The following is an 18,031-nucleotide window of genomic DNA, read 5'->3' on the forward strand; positions in this document are numbered from 1 at the left end:
CTCCTACAATCCTCGGCTTCTCCAGTGGAATTGGTCCTGAGGGCGCTAGGTTCCATGGCTGCAGCCATCAATCTGTCACCCCTAGCTCATTTAAACATGAGGGTCCTACAATGGACCTTGCAGGTTCAATGGTCCATCCTGCAATATCCGCTAAGTGCACCTATCCCCCTCAGCAAGGTTTGCAGGAAATCCCTACTCTGGTGGATCCAGTCCTTGGACCTTCAGGAAGGGCGCTCCTTCTCAATGTCCCCACCCCAAGCCACAGTGACCACGGACGCTTCTCACCTCGGGTGGGGGGGGGCACTGCATGGGCATGCACGTGGACTCACTCTGAGACCTTGTTGCACATCAATGTCCTAGAGATGAGGGCGGTGCTTTTAGCATTACAAGCACTCCAGGCTCTTCTTCCCTTAGGGACAATTGCAATTCAAACAGACAACATGTCAGTAGTCTGGTATATCAACAAACAGGGGGGAACCAGATCCTATCCGCTTTGTCGAGAGGCCATTAGAGTTTGGGAATGGGCGATCGCCACCAACCGCTTTCTCATAGCAACGCACATCCCGGGTCAGTCGAACATTTTGGCAGACAGGCTGAGTCGAACCATCCTCTCACCATACGAGCGATCTCTGAACCCGAGAGCAGCAAAGCAAATCTTCCTCAAGTGGGGTCAACCTTGCTGCGATCTCTTTGCGTCACCTTCGAACGCAAAGTGCAGCGAGTACTTCACTCTACTTCCCCCACCAGGGGAATTCCCCAGAGATGCTCTAGTGCATGTTTGGCCATCCGGTCTACTTTATGCTTATCCGCCTCTTCCTCTGATGGTAAAATTCCTGCAGAAAGCTCGTCGGTTGGGGAACAGAGTGGTCCTCATAGCCCCATTCTGGCCTCGTCAAATGTGGTTCCCTTGCCTATGGTCTCATCTAGTGAATCCTCCATGGATTTTGGATCCAACTCCGGATCTGTTATCTCACCCCCTAGGGTTGACAACCCCAAACCTGGACAATCTCAAGCTGACAGCTTGGTTGATCCAGTTCCATTAATAGCTAGGACTCCCGGCATCTCCTCTTCTGTTAAGGCTATCTTAGTAGCCGCTCATAAACCTTCTACTAGAAAGGTCTATAAGAGCAAATGGGAAATGCTTTTCGATCTGGGCGGAACATAGAAAGTTGGATCCCTTTACAGCGCCAATACCAGCTGTATTAGATTTTTGTCATATTTATTTGACCAAGGTGCCAGCTCCTCTACGGTCAAAGTCCAATTAACAGCGATTTCCCACTTTTATGTGGGAAATGATCTCGGTCCTTTAGCGTCTTCTAAGATCTGCAAGACTTTCTTAAAAGGTACTTTCTTGTTAAGACCTCCTGTTAAGGATGTGGTCCCTCCGTGGGATTTAACCCTCATTCTCCAGGCTCTTACTGGCCCTCCCTTTGAACCTGCGGCTTCGGTGGATCTAAAATATTTATCTTGGAAAACGGCCTTTCTCATTGCTATCACTTTGGCTAGAAGGGTTTCGGAGCTTCAAGCCCTTTGTGCCAAACCTCCATACCTGGTCTTTCATAAAGACAGAGTTTCCCTCGGGACCAATCCCTCCTTTTTGCCTAAAGTTGCCTCTAAGTCCAACATTAATCAGTCTATCAGTTTACTGTTTTTTTTCCCAAATTGTCATAACAAGGGTGAATACAAATTACATTCTTTGGACGTGCACAGACAATTGAGGTTCTACTTACACAGGACTGCTGAACATAGGAAATCTGAGCAACTCCTGGTATCCTTTGCTAAACCCTTTTTGGGTAAACCTGTGTCAAAAGCTACATTGTCCAGATGGATTTCCCAATGTATACTTCTCGCATATAAGAGTTCTGGCCGACCTGAACCTGCCGGAGTTCACGCCCATTCTACTCGATCGATTTCTACTTCTGCTGCCTTTTGATCCAGTGTCTCCTTGGATGACATTTGTTCAGCAGCCACTTGGGCTTCATCCCATACCTTTATTACCCATTACAAGTTGGATATAATTTCCAGAGGGAGGGCGTCCTTTGGCTCTGCAGTGCTCCGGAATATTCTTCCATGAGGACCTCTCAAGTTTTTGGTAGCTGGGACTCTGTCCCACAGGTTGATGAACAAATGAAGTTCACTACTTCAGATAAAGAAGTTATGTACTCCCCATAACGTTCCATCTGAGTAGGTAACTTCATTTGTCAGCAACCAACCCCCCCTCCGTCCCCCTAACCTGTAGTTCGTCCTTTTAGGATCTTTGCGCTTCCTTCCCAGATGACATCAGGTTAGGATGTTTAGCTGAACCTTGGTTTTGTAGTATTCTATGATACTATAGCAAACTCGATCTGAGGACAGAGAGGGATGACAGGGGGTTATGGGTAAGGGGGAGGAGCTTGGAGCTCGGATCTTAGCTGGATAAAGCTGCCGGCTCTGATCTGATTCAGATCCAATAGCCACAGGTTGCTGACAGATGAAGTTACCTACTCAGATGGAACGTTATGGTGAGTACATAACTTCTTTGTATCCCACAATTCCACTGGAGTGGGTGGGGTTATATAATTATGTATGCAAAGTTTATGTTAATCAGCATGCAGATTTGTACCTATTTTTCTTGGCCTTTGTCCAGATTTTTGATGTTTCCAGGTTGAGAGGTATGTTCTGCAGAGATCCAATCCTCTCTGACTTCTCAGTTGGCTACCTTGCAATCTATTTGCAATTTTTCCATAAGGCTTATTTTGAATGTAGCGTAAGAAACCTCAAAAGCATTGAGTTCAGGCATTGCCATCAGGAAACATGCCTTGGATGAGCTTATATGTGATTTGCCAGAGCCCTTCAAGTCATCGTTCTTCAGTGCTCCTTTTGATAGCCCTTCTTTGTTTGGCCCCAAGGTGAAGGACACATTATCTAGGTGTGAGAAGGATGGAAAGACCCTATCTATTGTGGGTGTACATTTTTTGACCTGTCAAAGGTCCTTTTGTAGGAATCAGCGAGGTGGTCAGAAGATGTAGTTCAAAAAAATCTCAGGTTCCTTTCCAGCACACATATGGAGGAAGGTCCCTCAGAGGCAGAGGGTGGGAACTCCAAAGGTCAACTTTGCTCCCGCAGCAGAGGTGGCCCGCAAAACTAGAGGTCTAGAGATTCTTATTTTGACAGACCCTACCTGCGATCCTGAATGGAGTACTGATTGCCCACCTCTGAAGGCAGTCGGGGGTCATTTATCTCTGCACCAGAGAACCTGGCTAGACATAAAAGATATTTTGGTGCAGAGGATTATTTCCAGAGGTTATATGATACCCTTTTCCCTTCCACTTTCAGTCTCAAGAAAAATCCCTGATGATCCACTTAATCAGAGGGAACAAGTAGCAATTCAAATACAAAAGCTGCTAGACAAAAGTCATCAAAGAGGTCCCACCAGGCCAGATAGAATCTGGAACTTGCTCAAGGTTCTTTTTAGTGCGAAAGAAAATAGGGGACTGTAGACCAGTTTTGGATCTCAGCAACTTAAACAAGTCAGTTCAGTGCACCAAGTTTCGGATGTTCATAGTTCAGTCCATTCTCCCTTTTCTGGGCAAGGATGACTTGATGTGCTTGATACACCTACAGGATGTGTACTATCACATAAAGATGAACAGACCAGCCAGAAGGCATTTGCGATTCCAGTTGGGAGACTATCATTACCAGTTCAGAGTTTTGCCCTTAGACCTCACCACAGCCATCAGGGTGTTCACCAAAAGTATGGCAGTAGTAGCAGCTCACTTGAGACTGCAACAATTCTGGATGTTTCCATATTTAGATGACCATCTTATTACTACCTCGACCAGGCAACAGTTAATAAGGGCAAGAAATCAGGTTCTCCAGACATGTTTTCTCTTGGGGATAATAATGAACTACAACAAGTCTCAACTGGAACAAACAGGATTTGGAAGTCATAGAAACACTGTGTCACACAGTTAATGATAGCTTCACTGTCTTCCTCAAGGGTTTGAACTATAAGATCACGTCAGAAAAGTAATCTGCAGTACCAAGATTTCAGCCCGCTTGGTCCTTCATGCTCTAGGATCAGTGTCAGTGGCAATAACACTAGTACCTTTAGCTAGATTATTTCATGAGGATTCTACAGTGGATGATAGCAACACAATGGTCAGTACTTTACTAACCCATGTCAACTCTGATAAAAATCACTCATAGATGCAAGAGAGGTCTCAAGTGATGGATTCAATCAGATCAGGTTCTACAAGGCCGTCCATTTGTTCCACCTCAGCCTAATGCCATAGTGACCATGGACACTTTCCCAGTTGGGGGTGTGGGGACATTTTCTGGGTGAAACAGTCCTAGGCACTCTGTCTCCAGAAGAGGGCAACTTGCATATCGGTGTCCTAGAGATGAGAGCAGTGCTGTTAGTGTTGCAGGCCGTTCAGGATGCTCTCACTTCTGCAACAATTGCAATTCAAACAGACAATATGTCAGTAGTTTGGTACATCAACAAACAAGGAGGGAACAGATCTTGTCCCTTGTGTCAAGAAGCACTCAGAGCGTGGCAGTGGGCGATGTTATCCAACCACTTTCTCATAACAACACACATTCCAGGGAAGTCCAATGTGATGATAGACAAGCTGAGCAGGTGCATTCTACCTCATGAATGGTCTCTCAACAGGAATATCACAGAAATTATTGTTTGTCAGTGGGGCCAGTCTTTTCACTTGTCCCCTAAACAACAAATGCAGTAGCTACTTTGCTGTAATCCCCCCCCCCACAGCGGTTATTACCGAGAGATGATGTACTTCACGATTGCCCCCAGTCTACTTTTTGCCTCTTGACCAATCATGCTAATTCCGAAATTCCCACAGAAAGCTGCCATGTTGAAGAGCAAAGTCATCTTCATTACACCTTACTAACCTTGACAGATTTGGTTCTTCTTCCTTTGTCCTCATTTACTTCAGCTTTGGCTTCTGGATCCAATTCCAGACCTCTTGTCTCAACCAACAGGCATGATCCATCCAGACATATCAAACCTCAGGCTGATGGCCTGGCTTCTCCAGTTCCATTAGTAGCCAAACAACCTATGCTGTCATCCCCCATAAAACACGTAGTTTTATCTTCACATAAACCTTCAAGACGTAAACTCTCTTCCAGTAAAAGGAAAAAAAATTGTGTATTGGGCACATCAGTCATGTTGAACCTTTTTCAGCTTCTATACATAACATCCTTGAATTTTTGGCCTTACTTTTTAAAGAAGTAGCTAGTTCCTCAATGGTTAAAGTTCACTTAGCAGCAGTATCAAACTTCACATTGGATTTTTAAGGTTCCTCAGTAGCCTCTCATAAGCTATGCAGAGCATTCTTGAGAAGCACTCTGCTTTTAAGACCTCCCTTTAAAGACCCTACTCCCCCATGGGACCTCATTCTGGTATTGCAAGCACTTATACATTCCTCCTTTGAACCGGCAGCCAGATGTGACCTTAAATATCTTGCCCGGAAAATGTTTTTTCTAGTAGCCATTACATCTGTTAGATGAATTTCAGAAATTCAAGCATGTCTTCAAAACCTCCATACTCTATTTTTCACAAGGATAGAGTGACATTACAAACCAATGCATCCATTCTCCCCAAGGTGGTGTTATTGTCCAATATCAATCAGTCCATTAATTTGCTGGTTTTCTTCCCCAAATTTACTCACAAAGGCAAATAACATGTTATATTTACTGGATATTCAGACAATTACATTTTTACCTACATAGAATAAGACTTGAGAAAAACAGACCAGTTGTTTGTTTCCTTTGCGGACTTAAAATTGGGAAAACCAGTTGCCAAAACAACCTTAGCCAGATGCCTGATTGTGTATCATTTATTTATAAAAAATTGTTACATTACCATAAGTTCATTCAACTAGATCTATGGCAATGTCTTCAGTTTCTTTTTCTATGATGTCTATTGATGACTGACGTATGTGCAGCAGCTACTTGGGCTACTCCTCATACTTTTCTTACTCATTACAAATTAGATCTGGTCTCCAGAAGTAGAGCATCTTTTGGTTCAACTGTGCTGAGGAACATTGTTCCTTGAGTCCACCCATATTTTAGGTAGCTGGGGACTCTGTCCCATCAGCTGAGCATAGAATGAAAATTGACATCAGATAAAGAAGTTATGTACTTATCATAACATTCCATCTGTGTTGTCCATTTTCCTTCTTCCTCATCTCCCCACTCACCATTCCCCATCCTTTGCAAACTTCTGGAAGAATGAGTCTTTAGGGGACATCACAGTCCTTTGTATTGAGCTGCAGATATAGTCTTTGTATGTATTGACTGCATGTAAATGTTCACCTCCTTTATCCATGCATAGTTAATATTTTTTTTCTGGCAAAAAAATCAGCAAACAAGATCACAAACATAGGGTTGGTGCATTATGGGTAAGGGAGAAGCTTGTGAGTTCTTGGTTGCCACAAGCTTTAGCAATGGCAAAGTCTGATCCGAGGGATTGGATCCGAACCCGTGAGTTGAGTAAGAATGAGAATGGACAACACAGATGGAATGTTATAGTAAGTACATAACTTTTTTCTCTCAACATGCTTTGCTCTCAGGGTGGATTTCATGGCTTCCTTGTCTCAAACTCATAGTAAGCTCGTTATGATTGGTCGATCATAATCCTTTCTGTTATGAATTATTGTTTCAGTGATCAGTTCTAAATGAGCTCCTATTACAGCTGTGTGCAGGAATGCTTACTATATTTTATGGTTTCTGCATGTTTTTTCCAAGGCATCCATCACTGAGATTAGTGAAAATTGTGAGCATTTAGTAGTACAGATTTTTTTTTAAATGGATGATTTGATATGGCAGAAGTAAGTTTTTGATAAAAATTCTGCAACTTAAGAGAATAACCATGCACAGTATGACAAAGTAGTGGAAAGTATTCAAAAACTAAGCCAATATTGGAATGGAGAAAGGAGATTATACCAATGGGGATGATTGCAAGTAGTGATATAGAAAATATGCAAGAAGGGCTGTAATTTGCTGGAGAAAATTAATAACTGAACTAAGGTATTGGGAGCAAATAACCAGAGAGAGAGAACAAGAGTGAGAGAAAGGTTGGAGACTGCCTTCCCTACCCGGGATTGATAGCACTACCCTTTCCCTTTTGCTTTGCTTGTACTATGTGAAGTTAAATAAAGACAAGCTCTGGTAGAGTTTTTAGCTGAGTGTAGAACTGAATTTGCTGTTAAGACAGGGGTAATTAGAAGGGCATATAAAATATATGATAACTATAAAAATAAATCCAAAAAAGTTAGAAAAGATTGGGAAGAGATTATGGAAGGGCAATGTAGAAAGGAACAATTGGCCAAAATCTGAGTGGCTACCAGGTATTCAACAAAGTCCAAAAAGCTTAAGATTTTTGCTGTGAATTGTTTACATAGATATTTGTCTATACTAAGCAGGCATAAGACAGTTTTCCTTAGCTAGATAGTAAATGCTGGAGACATGATGGGAAAAAGAAAGGTAATTGAAAACTTTTTTGGGGGAGGGGGAAGTAATAGGTTGGCAAATTTTAAAAAATTCTTGGAGTTGTTTGTCAGAAATGTTGGGAAACAAATTGTTGTAACTAAGGGAATGATTCATTTGAGCTGGGACATAGGATCTGAATTGCCTGGATGTAGTAAGGCCTTACTAAGTTTAATGCTATTGGCTGCCAAATGCAATTAGGAAATTGAAATCAATGTGCACACCAACTACACTTGAAGTGTTAAATATTGTATTGGAGATAAAAGAACTGGAGGTGGGATCTAGAAGGACTGTATTGCAATAGGTAAATAAAACTTGAGGGAACAGTGCATGCATAGTGAAGTTCAGGAAGTGAGAGGTTGAAGGGAAATGAATGAATGATAGTTGGTAAAAAACAAAACATGTATACTGTATGAAAACTGTCGAAAATTTAATTTAATAAAGTTGTTTAATAATACAGCAACTTAAAACCAAAATGTTAAGTGTAAATGATTATTTTCCTTTTCAGGGAAACTGTGGTGAAAATACTGCCAAGAAGTTTAGCATTTCACGAGAGGAACAAGATTCTTATGCCATTAGTTCTTACACCAGAAGTAAAGCCGCATGGGACCAGAAAAAAATATCAAATGAAATTGCTGCTGTCACCATTGCCCAGAAAGGTAAATCCTAGATGAATTATTTATATGTAGTGAGAAAATGAACTGTAACAAGTAGTGCATCTGGGCAGGTCACCATATCATGATTATATACTGCTGTAATTAAGATATTGTGATGTTCATACAGTCCATGATTGATTTTACAATAGCTGGTCCTTTGTTTCATATTACTTTCTTTTACTACCTTTTTTTTTCCTGATGTCATGATTATTTTTTTTCCCGATTGGCTATAGACTCTGCATCAGTTCAGTGTACAATTTATATATTGCCAGGAGGCAGGTTTAGTCTGTAGTTTGAAAGATGACTTGCATGCCAACTCTTAAGGAAGACTGCATTTTCTTCCTTGTGTTAGCCAAGTTTGTGTCTGTTCGGGATGTCCATAAAAATTTAATTTTTACTCGGTGCTAAATTTTTGTATAAAGATTATAATACCTTCAGCTAGAAGTTAGGTACTGCATCTGGAACCGGTATTTTCTAGTAAGGAGCTTTTATTTTATCTCAGTTTGTCAGGCTGTTACTTCTCCTATTTCATATTTATTGTACTTATTGACATTTGATTACCAGGAAAGTCTGACTGGGTAGAAGCCCATTTTCAACACAGGCCCGAGGACAAAAGCTCCAAATTATTACAGAACATTTTAAGAACAATAATCTTACAGTCTTAAATAAAACTAAAACATATGCAGTTTAATTATAACAAGTTAGACATAATATAAAAACATTAGTTTAGAATTGATACTGTATGTGACAAGCATTTAATATTTAGAGAAATAGTAGACACTTTTTGTAGAGAAATTAAAGGTAAGGTAATGTAATACAAATAGGAATTGCAATATGAAGTGAAGGAAAAACAGGCTTATGGTATATTTAGAGAGAACATCAGAGAAGAGAATTCTATAGCAGTGAGGAAGTAAGTGAAGAAGGGGAGAGTAAGGAGGTATAAGGAATGAAAATGTACTTGTTCACATTGAGGGATATAGGTTATCCTTGTTTTGAGTTTTTGAAAAATGTCAGGGTGGGTATAGACTTGATGGATAAAAGTAAGGAGTCCCAGGCCTTAGATGCCTTGTACGAGTATAGAAAATACCCAGCAGATTTGCTAGGTTTACAGACAGGAGCTTTTGGTCACTGGATCGCAGAGACCGACTGGGAGCATAGTTGTGTTGAATGTTCTTTAGTGCTGGAGAGGCAGATTGATGCCGGATAATTTTATAGGTGCCAGAAAGTTGTGTATATTTTAGTTGATGTGGCAGTTCTAACCAGTTTAGGCTTTTCAGTGCTATACAGTGGTGGGCTCTGAAAGGGGTATGTTCTGCAAATTTAGCGACTTTGTTATACCATTGTTCAAGTTTCAGTTTTTGTGAAGCCTGGAGGTTAACAAGGATGGGAGCACCATAAAGAAGAAGTTGGTAGGAGGTAAATAGGGGCAAGTGTAGTTTTAGTTGCATGTGAGAACGTTTTTGGTTCTGTAAAGCATCCCTAGTTTTTGATGAGATTTTCGTGTACTGTATATGCAGGCCGACTATAAGATCCACGATCACCCCTAATAGTTTGCTACGAGAAGCGACTTCAGTGGTTGTATTATCAGGAGAGAGGGCTTTAAATAAATTTAGTGTTTTCATGAGAGAGGGATTTAGAGAAAAAAAGTAGTACTTTGATCTTTTCTGGGTTGAGCAGGAGTTGAATTATGAAGCCATGTATCAGTGACTGCTAAAGCTCCCCGAGTAATTTTTTGGAGGTGCACCATGTTGTCAGATGTGCAAATGAGAGTGAAATCATCTGAGTATTGTATTAGGGTGGCCTGTTGTGTGGAAGTATAGAGTGTTGGTAAAAATGTTAAAGGGAAGGACTCTGTATTAGAGCTTCTTACTGTTTTTTTAACACTTATCTCCATTCAGCATCTTTATGTTCAACAGGTACTCCAAAGTGTCCCTATTTTTTTTTTTTTTTTGGGTGGTTCCTTTGCATTTGCTTTGTTTCCCAGTTCTCTAACACATTTCTGGGTCATCAGTGAATTGCTTGTTTTGTACTTTTTCTTTATCTGCATACCTTCTAAGTTTCTCTGCTTATGATAAAATTGTAGTTTATTATTGACAATAGTATATGATAAATCCTGCTTTGTTTTAATGCTGTACATTGCTTTTGCTACCTCTTATTTTTGATCAGTTCCCTTTTATGTGTTCTTCTAACAGTTATGCTTGTCCTAGTTGGTTTATAGTCTCCTGTATTCAATGCTTCCATTGTAACATTCTGCTTGCTCCCTTCCTGTCCTTTGTTACTTTGATTTTGTGATAACACTTTTTTTTGTTAGTTAAGCGGCACATTAGAATATTCTGTTTATTTCTGTTATATTGTGTGAATTTCTATTAATAGAGCCAGTTACTATGTTCATCTGTTTTACCAACCTTTCAGCACTTTAGAGCTTATTTACTTTCTGTAATTTGTTTTAGTATGTCTGTCTAGCTCTGTACACACGGTGGTGGTGCTGTGGTAGCGTTGTCACCTCACAGTAAGACGCTGTCCGGTTCGATTCTCAGCTAGAGCGTCTTCTGCATGGAGACATGCATGAATGGGCATACCTTCGTTGAAGGTTGTGTGTCAGGGCTGGTAACTCGGCACGTAAAAATCAACTACCAATCATTAGCGGACCGGAGTTCCGCTGTGGCGACCCCTGACCTGGAAAAGCCGAAAGACACAAACAAATGTCTGTCTAGCTCTATTAAATCAAGCACACCTTCCTGTATGTCATTTTCTTTTGGACTGAGAACATCCCCTTTGCTGTCTGTTCTTACTCTTTATCTTGCTGTTCTAGTCTACCTGTAGTTTCATACAAATCTCCTACATAAGAATCCAGAACTTCACTCTGTGTAATACTTCAGAAGCTTCCTGCTCTATCTGCTGCTGCTTCATCCAAGGAAGTGTTCAATATTACCCGTGTCTGAGTTTCTGCACTAAATCCTTCAATTTGCAGATGGTCTGTCACTTCATTTTCTGTTTATTTTCTGGTTCACTAACATCCCACCTTTGTGAACTTAATTTTTATGGCAGAAGTTACTATATCTAGGTGTCTGCCTGTATTCCTTTTTGGGTATCTTTGGATCTATATTTTGTGTATTGATTAGTTTAGGTTTCTTTTCTGCATAAATATCGCCCCATGTCCGTTCTCATTTTCTTTCTTGTATCCATTTTTCTTTTTTATACCTTTAGTTATTTTGTCTCTGTCTTGTCTCACTTTTTTCCAGGCAACCCATTGTTTCCTCATCTTGGTAATTTTTTTATGATCTGTTGTATTAAGGATCTTTAATTGTAACTTTTAACTGTTTTTCTTCTGCTACTATTTTCTTTCCCCTAATTTATCTTGCTCTTCCTGCATATCCTCTGAATGTGTTTATTTTGCATAATGTCACTATATATATCTTCCTTATTCTTAACCGCCTACTTTATTGTCTGTATGCATGTTGCTTGACCAATCTTTTTTTAATGGTCTGAGGCCTCCCTCCCCAGAGACTGGCCTAACCCTGTGGTAGGAATGTTTCTGTGCTCTGAAGATTCTACACTACCTTTTCTTCCAGTCCTGACACCATTGTGTGCACCAAAAATATATTTTTTTATCTTGAGACTTATGCACCTATCCTTATAGGTTCATAGGTTCATAGGTTTATACTAGGCTATCTGCCCTAAGGCATTTATAAGCCTAGCCCAAATTTTTGTGGCTTACGCCACCCCTTGTATGAAAAAATACTGTGCCCATTAGTTTGTTGTGCCTCTGTCCAGCAGTGACACAGAGATGATTCCTGGGATAAACCTACGATCTCCCATCCACAGGTCAAGATTTCTCTTGAACAGAGCCAGCGAGGTGCTCTGCCTCACATGGACCGGGATTTTATTCCACAGCATAGGGAGTCTCTGAGTGATAAATCTATCCCTCCAGCACGTCCTATTTATATCCGTGCTAAGGTTTAAGTCGCTTGCTCTAGTGGTTTTGGTGGATTTGGATTTTTTGAGGTGGAGCATGTCCATTAATTCCGGGTTGGACATGGCCTTGTACGTCAGGCACATGTCACCTCTGAGCAGACGGTATGCAGCTGAATAGAGCTGGAGTTTCTTCAATCTGGCAGCATATGACAGATTTTGGAGTCCCTTTATCCTTTTGGTGAGGAACCTTTGGGGTCTCTCCAATTGCTACAGATGTCGGGTGCGATACATCCCGAATGGGGCATTGTACTTGATCATTGGTCTGATAAGTGAAGAGTACAGGGGAACAATGACCTCACTAGATCTGGATGTGAATCCCTTCATGATCAGGTGGGCAATGTAGAAGGTCTTTCTAACCACTTTAGCAACGTGAGTGTCAAAAGATAGGCCACTGTCAACCTGGGTCCCCAGGTCCCTGATGACCTCTTCTGTGCTTAGTGGATTGCCACCTATATGATAGCTTGGGGTTACCTTGTTTTTCCCGAAGGGTATGACTATACATTTTTTGGCGTTTAACTTCAGGCCATGGCTCTGGCACCAGCTATCTGTTTCCGTGAGTCCCTTCTGAAGGATATCCGTGTCCGATGCACTTTCCACTATGGCGCCCAGTTTGCAGTCGTCTGCAAACTTTGTCAGCCAAAGTCCTCCCATGTTGGCCTGTACTTCTGAGAAGTACATGCCGAACAATAGGGGGCCAAGGACCGAGCCCTGTGGGACACCGCTTGTGACCGGCTTGGAGTCTGACATAGTGCCAGCAACTCTAACCCTGTGGGTTCTGTCCTTAAGCCAGTTTGCAACCCATCTTGTGACATATGGGTTTACATTTAAGCTGGTAAATTTTTCTACAATACCCGAGTGGGGTATTGTCGAAGGCCTTTGCAAGGTCAAGGTAGTCTGTATGGACTGCCTTTCCCTCATCAATGGCCTTGGTGACTGTTTCGAAGAAGTCAACCAAGTTCAAAAGGCATGATCTGCCCTTGACTAAGCCAAACTGGGTCGGGTCCAATGTCTGCAAGTCCCCTATATCTTTGTTTGAGCTCCATTATGATCCTCTCCATAGCTTTGCAGACTAGACTTGTTAAGCTTATGGGGCGGTAATTACCAGGGTCCGTAGAGGCACCGCCTTTGTGGAGTGGGACCACAGTTGCCGTATGCCACTCCTTGGGCACGTATCCTGTGGTAAGGCTGAGATTAAACAGCTGCCTTATGTGCGGGTTTAATTCCTCATTTAGCTCGTGTAGCACACAGCCGGGGACACCATCCGGTCCCATTGATGCTGTGTTTTTAGCTTTAGAGAGAGCAGCTTTCACCTGCGCATTTGAGATGTCTGGGAGGCTACACTCTGCTGGGATAGTTATCTCTCCTTTAGGGGGGGAGAAGGGGTGAAGTTTGCACTGAACCTGTCTGCCAGCATGTTGGCAATGTCTGTGGGTTCAGTGATTTTTGTATCATTTTGGACTAATTCTGAGCATATCTGGGAGTTTCCACCCAGGTTCCTAACATAGCTGAAAAAGGCCTTATGATTGTCCTTTGAATCCATGGCAATTTTTCTCTCAAAATTGGCCTTAGTTGATTTTATGTGTGCTCGTATTTTTTACTAATAATGATCAGGGGTGACTTCCCTTTTATGGATTTTGTTCTATCATGTAATAGCTTTCTCCTCTTACTGTAAAGTTTGTTAATGGCTGGGGTCCACCAGACTGGACGTTTGCCCTTTGTGGAAAGAGTCTTGGTTTTATTTGGGATTGCCTGATCCATGCAGTCCTGGAGGTGTTCATAGAAGGCATTTGTAAGGGCTTCCGCAGCTTGGGTTGTGGTTTCCACTGGCTCAGGGGCCTTGAAGGATACCACACCAGTCTTGAGTAGTGTGAAGTTTGCTTTAGAGAAGTTCTTCACTGTGGTCTTTTTTGTTGGGGGTGGGGGCAGGATGTGGATTTCCAGTGAGATTAGTTTATGATCAGAACTCACCAATGAGGGATATACTTCCGGTGTGGAGCATTTTGTCCCCATGTTTGTGATAATGAGATCTAGTATATTTTCTCCTCTTGTGGGAACAGTGACTAGCTGTTCCATGGCATTTGAATTTATGAACTCCAGGAACCGTTGGGCTAGAAAGTTAGGGCTTGAGTAATGTTTCCAGTCTGTATTCGGGTAGTTGAAGTCACCCAATATGATGGTGTTTGGAGATACATTTATACCCTCCAGTGTCTTCAGGAAGGCAGTGTGGGGTTCCTGAGTTTGAGAGGGTGGCCTGTAGCATGCTACAATTTGTAGAGCAGTTTTGCCTATGGTTAGTTGCACCTGGATGGTTTCCGAGCTTGATGCGTTGCCACCAACCTAGAGGTGTGGGTATCCTTTATGAATATGGATACACCCCCTCCTTTTGTGGTGTGGTCCGGGTTTTGGGGCCGGAACGCATGATATGAGGTAAAACCTAATAGTGCCGGGGTGCTCTCTGGAGTCTTGAACCAGGTTTCAGTTACAGCACAGACATTGATGTTCTCCATACTGAGAAGGGCCTCGAGTGCGTGCATTTTGAGATTTAGACTTCTGGCATTGAGCAGCATTACCCTCAGTTTCTTCCCATTTTTGTTTTCTAGGGGGGTAGGTTTAGAATTTGAGCCTTGCCTAAAAAGGCACTATGGGGGTGGCAAGAGCCTTAGCCAATATCCGGAATCTCAGGGGTGACAGGTGCAAGCCGTCCCTTGAAGCAGCGTGGCTTGTCAAGCATGTCATCCCAGGCAGACAGACACTGGATCCCCTTTGAATGACACCAGACATTAAGCCAATTGTTAAAGCTGATCATCTTGTCTCTATATTGTGGCATCATTCTTGGTGAAGGAAGGATACTGCTCAGGGTCAGGGTCATACCTGCCTGGGCTACATAATCAGAGAGCTCCTCTGTCTCTTTTCATGTAGTCCAGGGAGGTACGTCTCAGGTCGTTCACACCAGCATGGACAATGACTGTGTCATATTTGTACTTGCCGTGGAGTGACCAGAGTGCTTGTGTTATGTGGCGGATTCTAGCGCCCGATGGGCAGCTTACTGTGACCCTCTCCTTGTTCAGCCTGGTGAGTGGGACGTCAGTGTGTCTGACTATGGAGTCACCTATACCAAGTATGTTTGGTGTTGTATTTGGCCTTAAGGGCTGTGACTGCTTTGCACACTGCTTTTGTGGTTTATGTGTTGCTTGTGGGGTGTCTTGAGGTAGCAGTTGTTTGGGTGTCTGCTTTGGAGGCCTCTGCTGTTTAGGTAAATTTTTACTCAGAGCCTCCGAGTATGTCTTTGTGTGTTTGTGTTTGATTCAGTGGTGTGGTAGCATTATGTGAGGCTGGTTTTGTGGTGTGTGTAGTTGCCTTCTCCTCCTGTCTGGTCTTGCTAGTCCTGAGTTGAGAGAGCTCAGCCTCCAGTTTGGCTAAATAGCTGCATCTCTCGCAAGTATTTGTGTTATGTGGGAGGAGGAGAGGGTTGTCTGTGTACATGAGGCAGTTATAACATTGCCTCAAGATTCTCAGATTCACCAGCTGGACCGGAGAGGAGATTGACAACTGACCTTTCGACATGCTAGAATAATATTGGGAATTCCTTAATAAATGAAAACAAGGGCCAGTGGGGAGTGAGGGTGTAGTGCTTTTAATTTTTAGTGCTGACTTATATAATTGCTTTAGTGAGCAAGTGCCAGGTAACTTGAGTGCAATGTGTTACAAGTAACTAAATGCAAAAATGACAAACAGTAACTTTCTTTCAAGTGAAACAAGGAACTAGTACAGTAAGCAATGCAGATATCACTAGTGATCCACAGAAGCTCTGAGAAGCCGCGTATTAGGTGGAATTAGCTTCCAGGGAAATAACAAGCAAACAAACAAGCATATAAACAAAGCTAGATTCAGCAGGCCTGGATCTAGTCTATGCTAGAGCAAACAAGGTGTACCAATTTCAGTAAGATACAGTTCAAATATTCAGGCACTATAAACCTTTAACCAGAAATTCCCAGCTCAGAAGGGCAAAGTCCAGCCTCTTCTTCCACAAGAGTGCAGACCACGAACCTTCTTAATGTAAAATTACTGGCCTGAAGCCCAAGTGCCTAAACCAGAACTAATACCCTTGGACACTGGGCTCTCAATCAGCAGTTCCCAACTTAGAAGGATGAAAGCTACCTGTCCTGCCACCACAGTGCTTGCCACAAACCTTCCTAATGTAAAACAACTGGTCTGAAGCCCAAGTGCTTAATCCAAAAGACTTAGAATGATAGCTACACTTTAATCAAGTTGCAACCAAGCAGTAATAAATACAATTGAATACTTTAGAGAATGTCTGGATTAGTGCTCAAGTTACACAAACAAAGCTAGATCCAGCAGGCCCGAATCCAGTCTATGCCACAGCAAACAAGGCGCACCAACTTCGGTAAGAAGCAGTTCAGATATGCATGCACTATAAGCCTTTAACCAGAAATTCCCAGCTCAGAAGGGCAGAGTCGAGCCTCTCCTCCCACAAGAGTGCAGACCACGAACCCTCTTAATGTAAAATAACGCCTGAAAGCCCAAGTGCTTAAACCAGAATTAATACACTTATAGAATAACAGACACTGAGCCCTCAATCAGCAGTTCCCAACCTAGAAGGATGTAAGCTACCTGTTCTGCCACAACAGTGCAGACCACAAACCCTCTCAGTGCAAAACAACTGGTCCGAAGCCCAAGTGTTTAAACCAAAAGGCTTAGAATGAGTTACACCAAGCAGTAATAAATACAATTGAGTATTTTTAAGATGATGCAAAAGTAAAATGAAGTAGGTAGAAACACAAGTACAGTAAAAGCAGATATTTTTTTTTTTTATCTGAACAAGTGCTGAGATCAAAGAAACAGATTTGAGTGCTGAAACTAGAAAACTGGCTAGTTATAAGAAAAAAAAACAAGCCAGAAGGCTTCCCTCAAACACAGAAGGGCCTGGGGGCTCAGAAGCCTACAAATAGTCTATACCACTTAACAGGAAAGGCAGGAAATAAGCTTAATTTTTTTTGTCTGTTTCCCAGATGCTCTCTTTGTACACAGTAGGAGTGCCTGAAATCAGAATATGATCTCACTGCACTCAGTTGAGTGAGCAAATGAGATGGGCCCAGAGGCAGGCTGAGGGGCGGGCAGTTTCAAGGCCACCAAGATTAACACCAAAACAAAAACAGGGAGGGTGGGTGGGATAACTGAAGAGCAGAATAACTGCCACTTGAGTTAAATATTCCTTCAACACAGTTTAAATCAAATTAAATACTGTATTTTTTTTAAAAAGTGCAGATAAAGGTACTTAAATTCTCTTATACGTCCAGTTGAATATAACCAAGTTCTTAGCTGGCCAAAGCTGAGGTTTTTAAGCAATAAAAATTTCACAATGCACCACTTAAAAAGGCAAGGACAGGAAATCAAAGAATGTGGCTTCCCCACACCTGTAATTACTAGCAAATAACACACTAGCTTCAGTTCAAGTTACTAAAGAGCAGAATAACTGCCACTTGAGTTAAATATTCTTTCAACACAGTTTAAATCAAATTAAATACTGTATTTTTTTAAAAAAGTGCAGATAAAGGTACTTAAATTCTCTTATACGTCCAGTTGAATATAACCAAGTTCTTAGCTGGCCAAAGCTGAGGGTTTAAGTAATAAAAATTTCACAATGCACCACTTAAAAAGGCAAGGACAGGAAATCAAAGAATGTGGCTACCCCCACACCTGTAATTACTAGCAAATAACACACTAGCTTCAGTTCAAGTTACTAAAGAGCAGAATAACTGCCACTTGAGTTAAATATTCTTTCAACACAGTTTAAATCAAATTAAATACTGTATTTTTTAAAAAAAAAGTGCAGATAAAGGTACTTAAATTCTCTTATACGTCCAGTTGAATATAACCAAGTTCTT

At 41.8% G+C, this 18,031-nt stretch overlaps 1 protein-coding gene across 1 annotated transcript in view; it reads left to right on the forward strand.

Moving 5' to 3' along the window:
- The window catches only part of ACAT1 (acetyl-CoA acetyltransferase 1), a 704,624-nt gene that overhangs the window by 221,468 nt on the left and 465,125 nt on the right, over positions 1-18,031 (forward strand). The window contains exon 4 of the mRNA XM_044072617.1: positions 8,003-8,153. Coding sequence (XP_043928552.1) covers positions 8,003-8,153 — 151 coding nt within the window. The remainder of the gene's footprint in view (positions 1-8,002; positions 8,154-18,031) is intronic.

This window comes from Protopterus annectens, chromosome 5.part0 (assembly GCF_019279795.1).
Source record: "Protopterus annectens isolate FY-2018-M chromosome 5.part0, PAN1.0, whole genome shotgun sequence".
NCBI classification, from domain to species: domain Eukaryota; kingdom Metazoa; phylum Chordata; order Ceratodontiformes; family Protopteridae; genus Protopterus; species Protopterus annectens.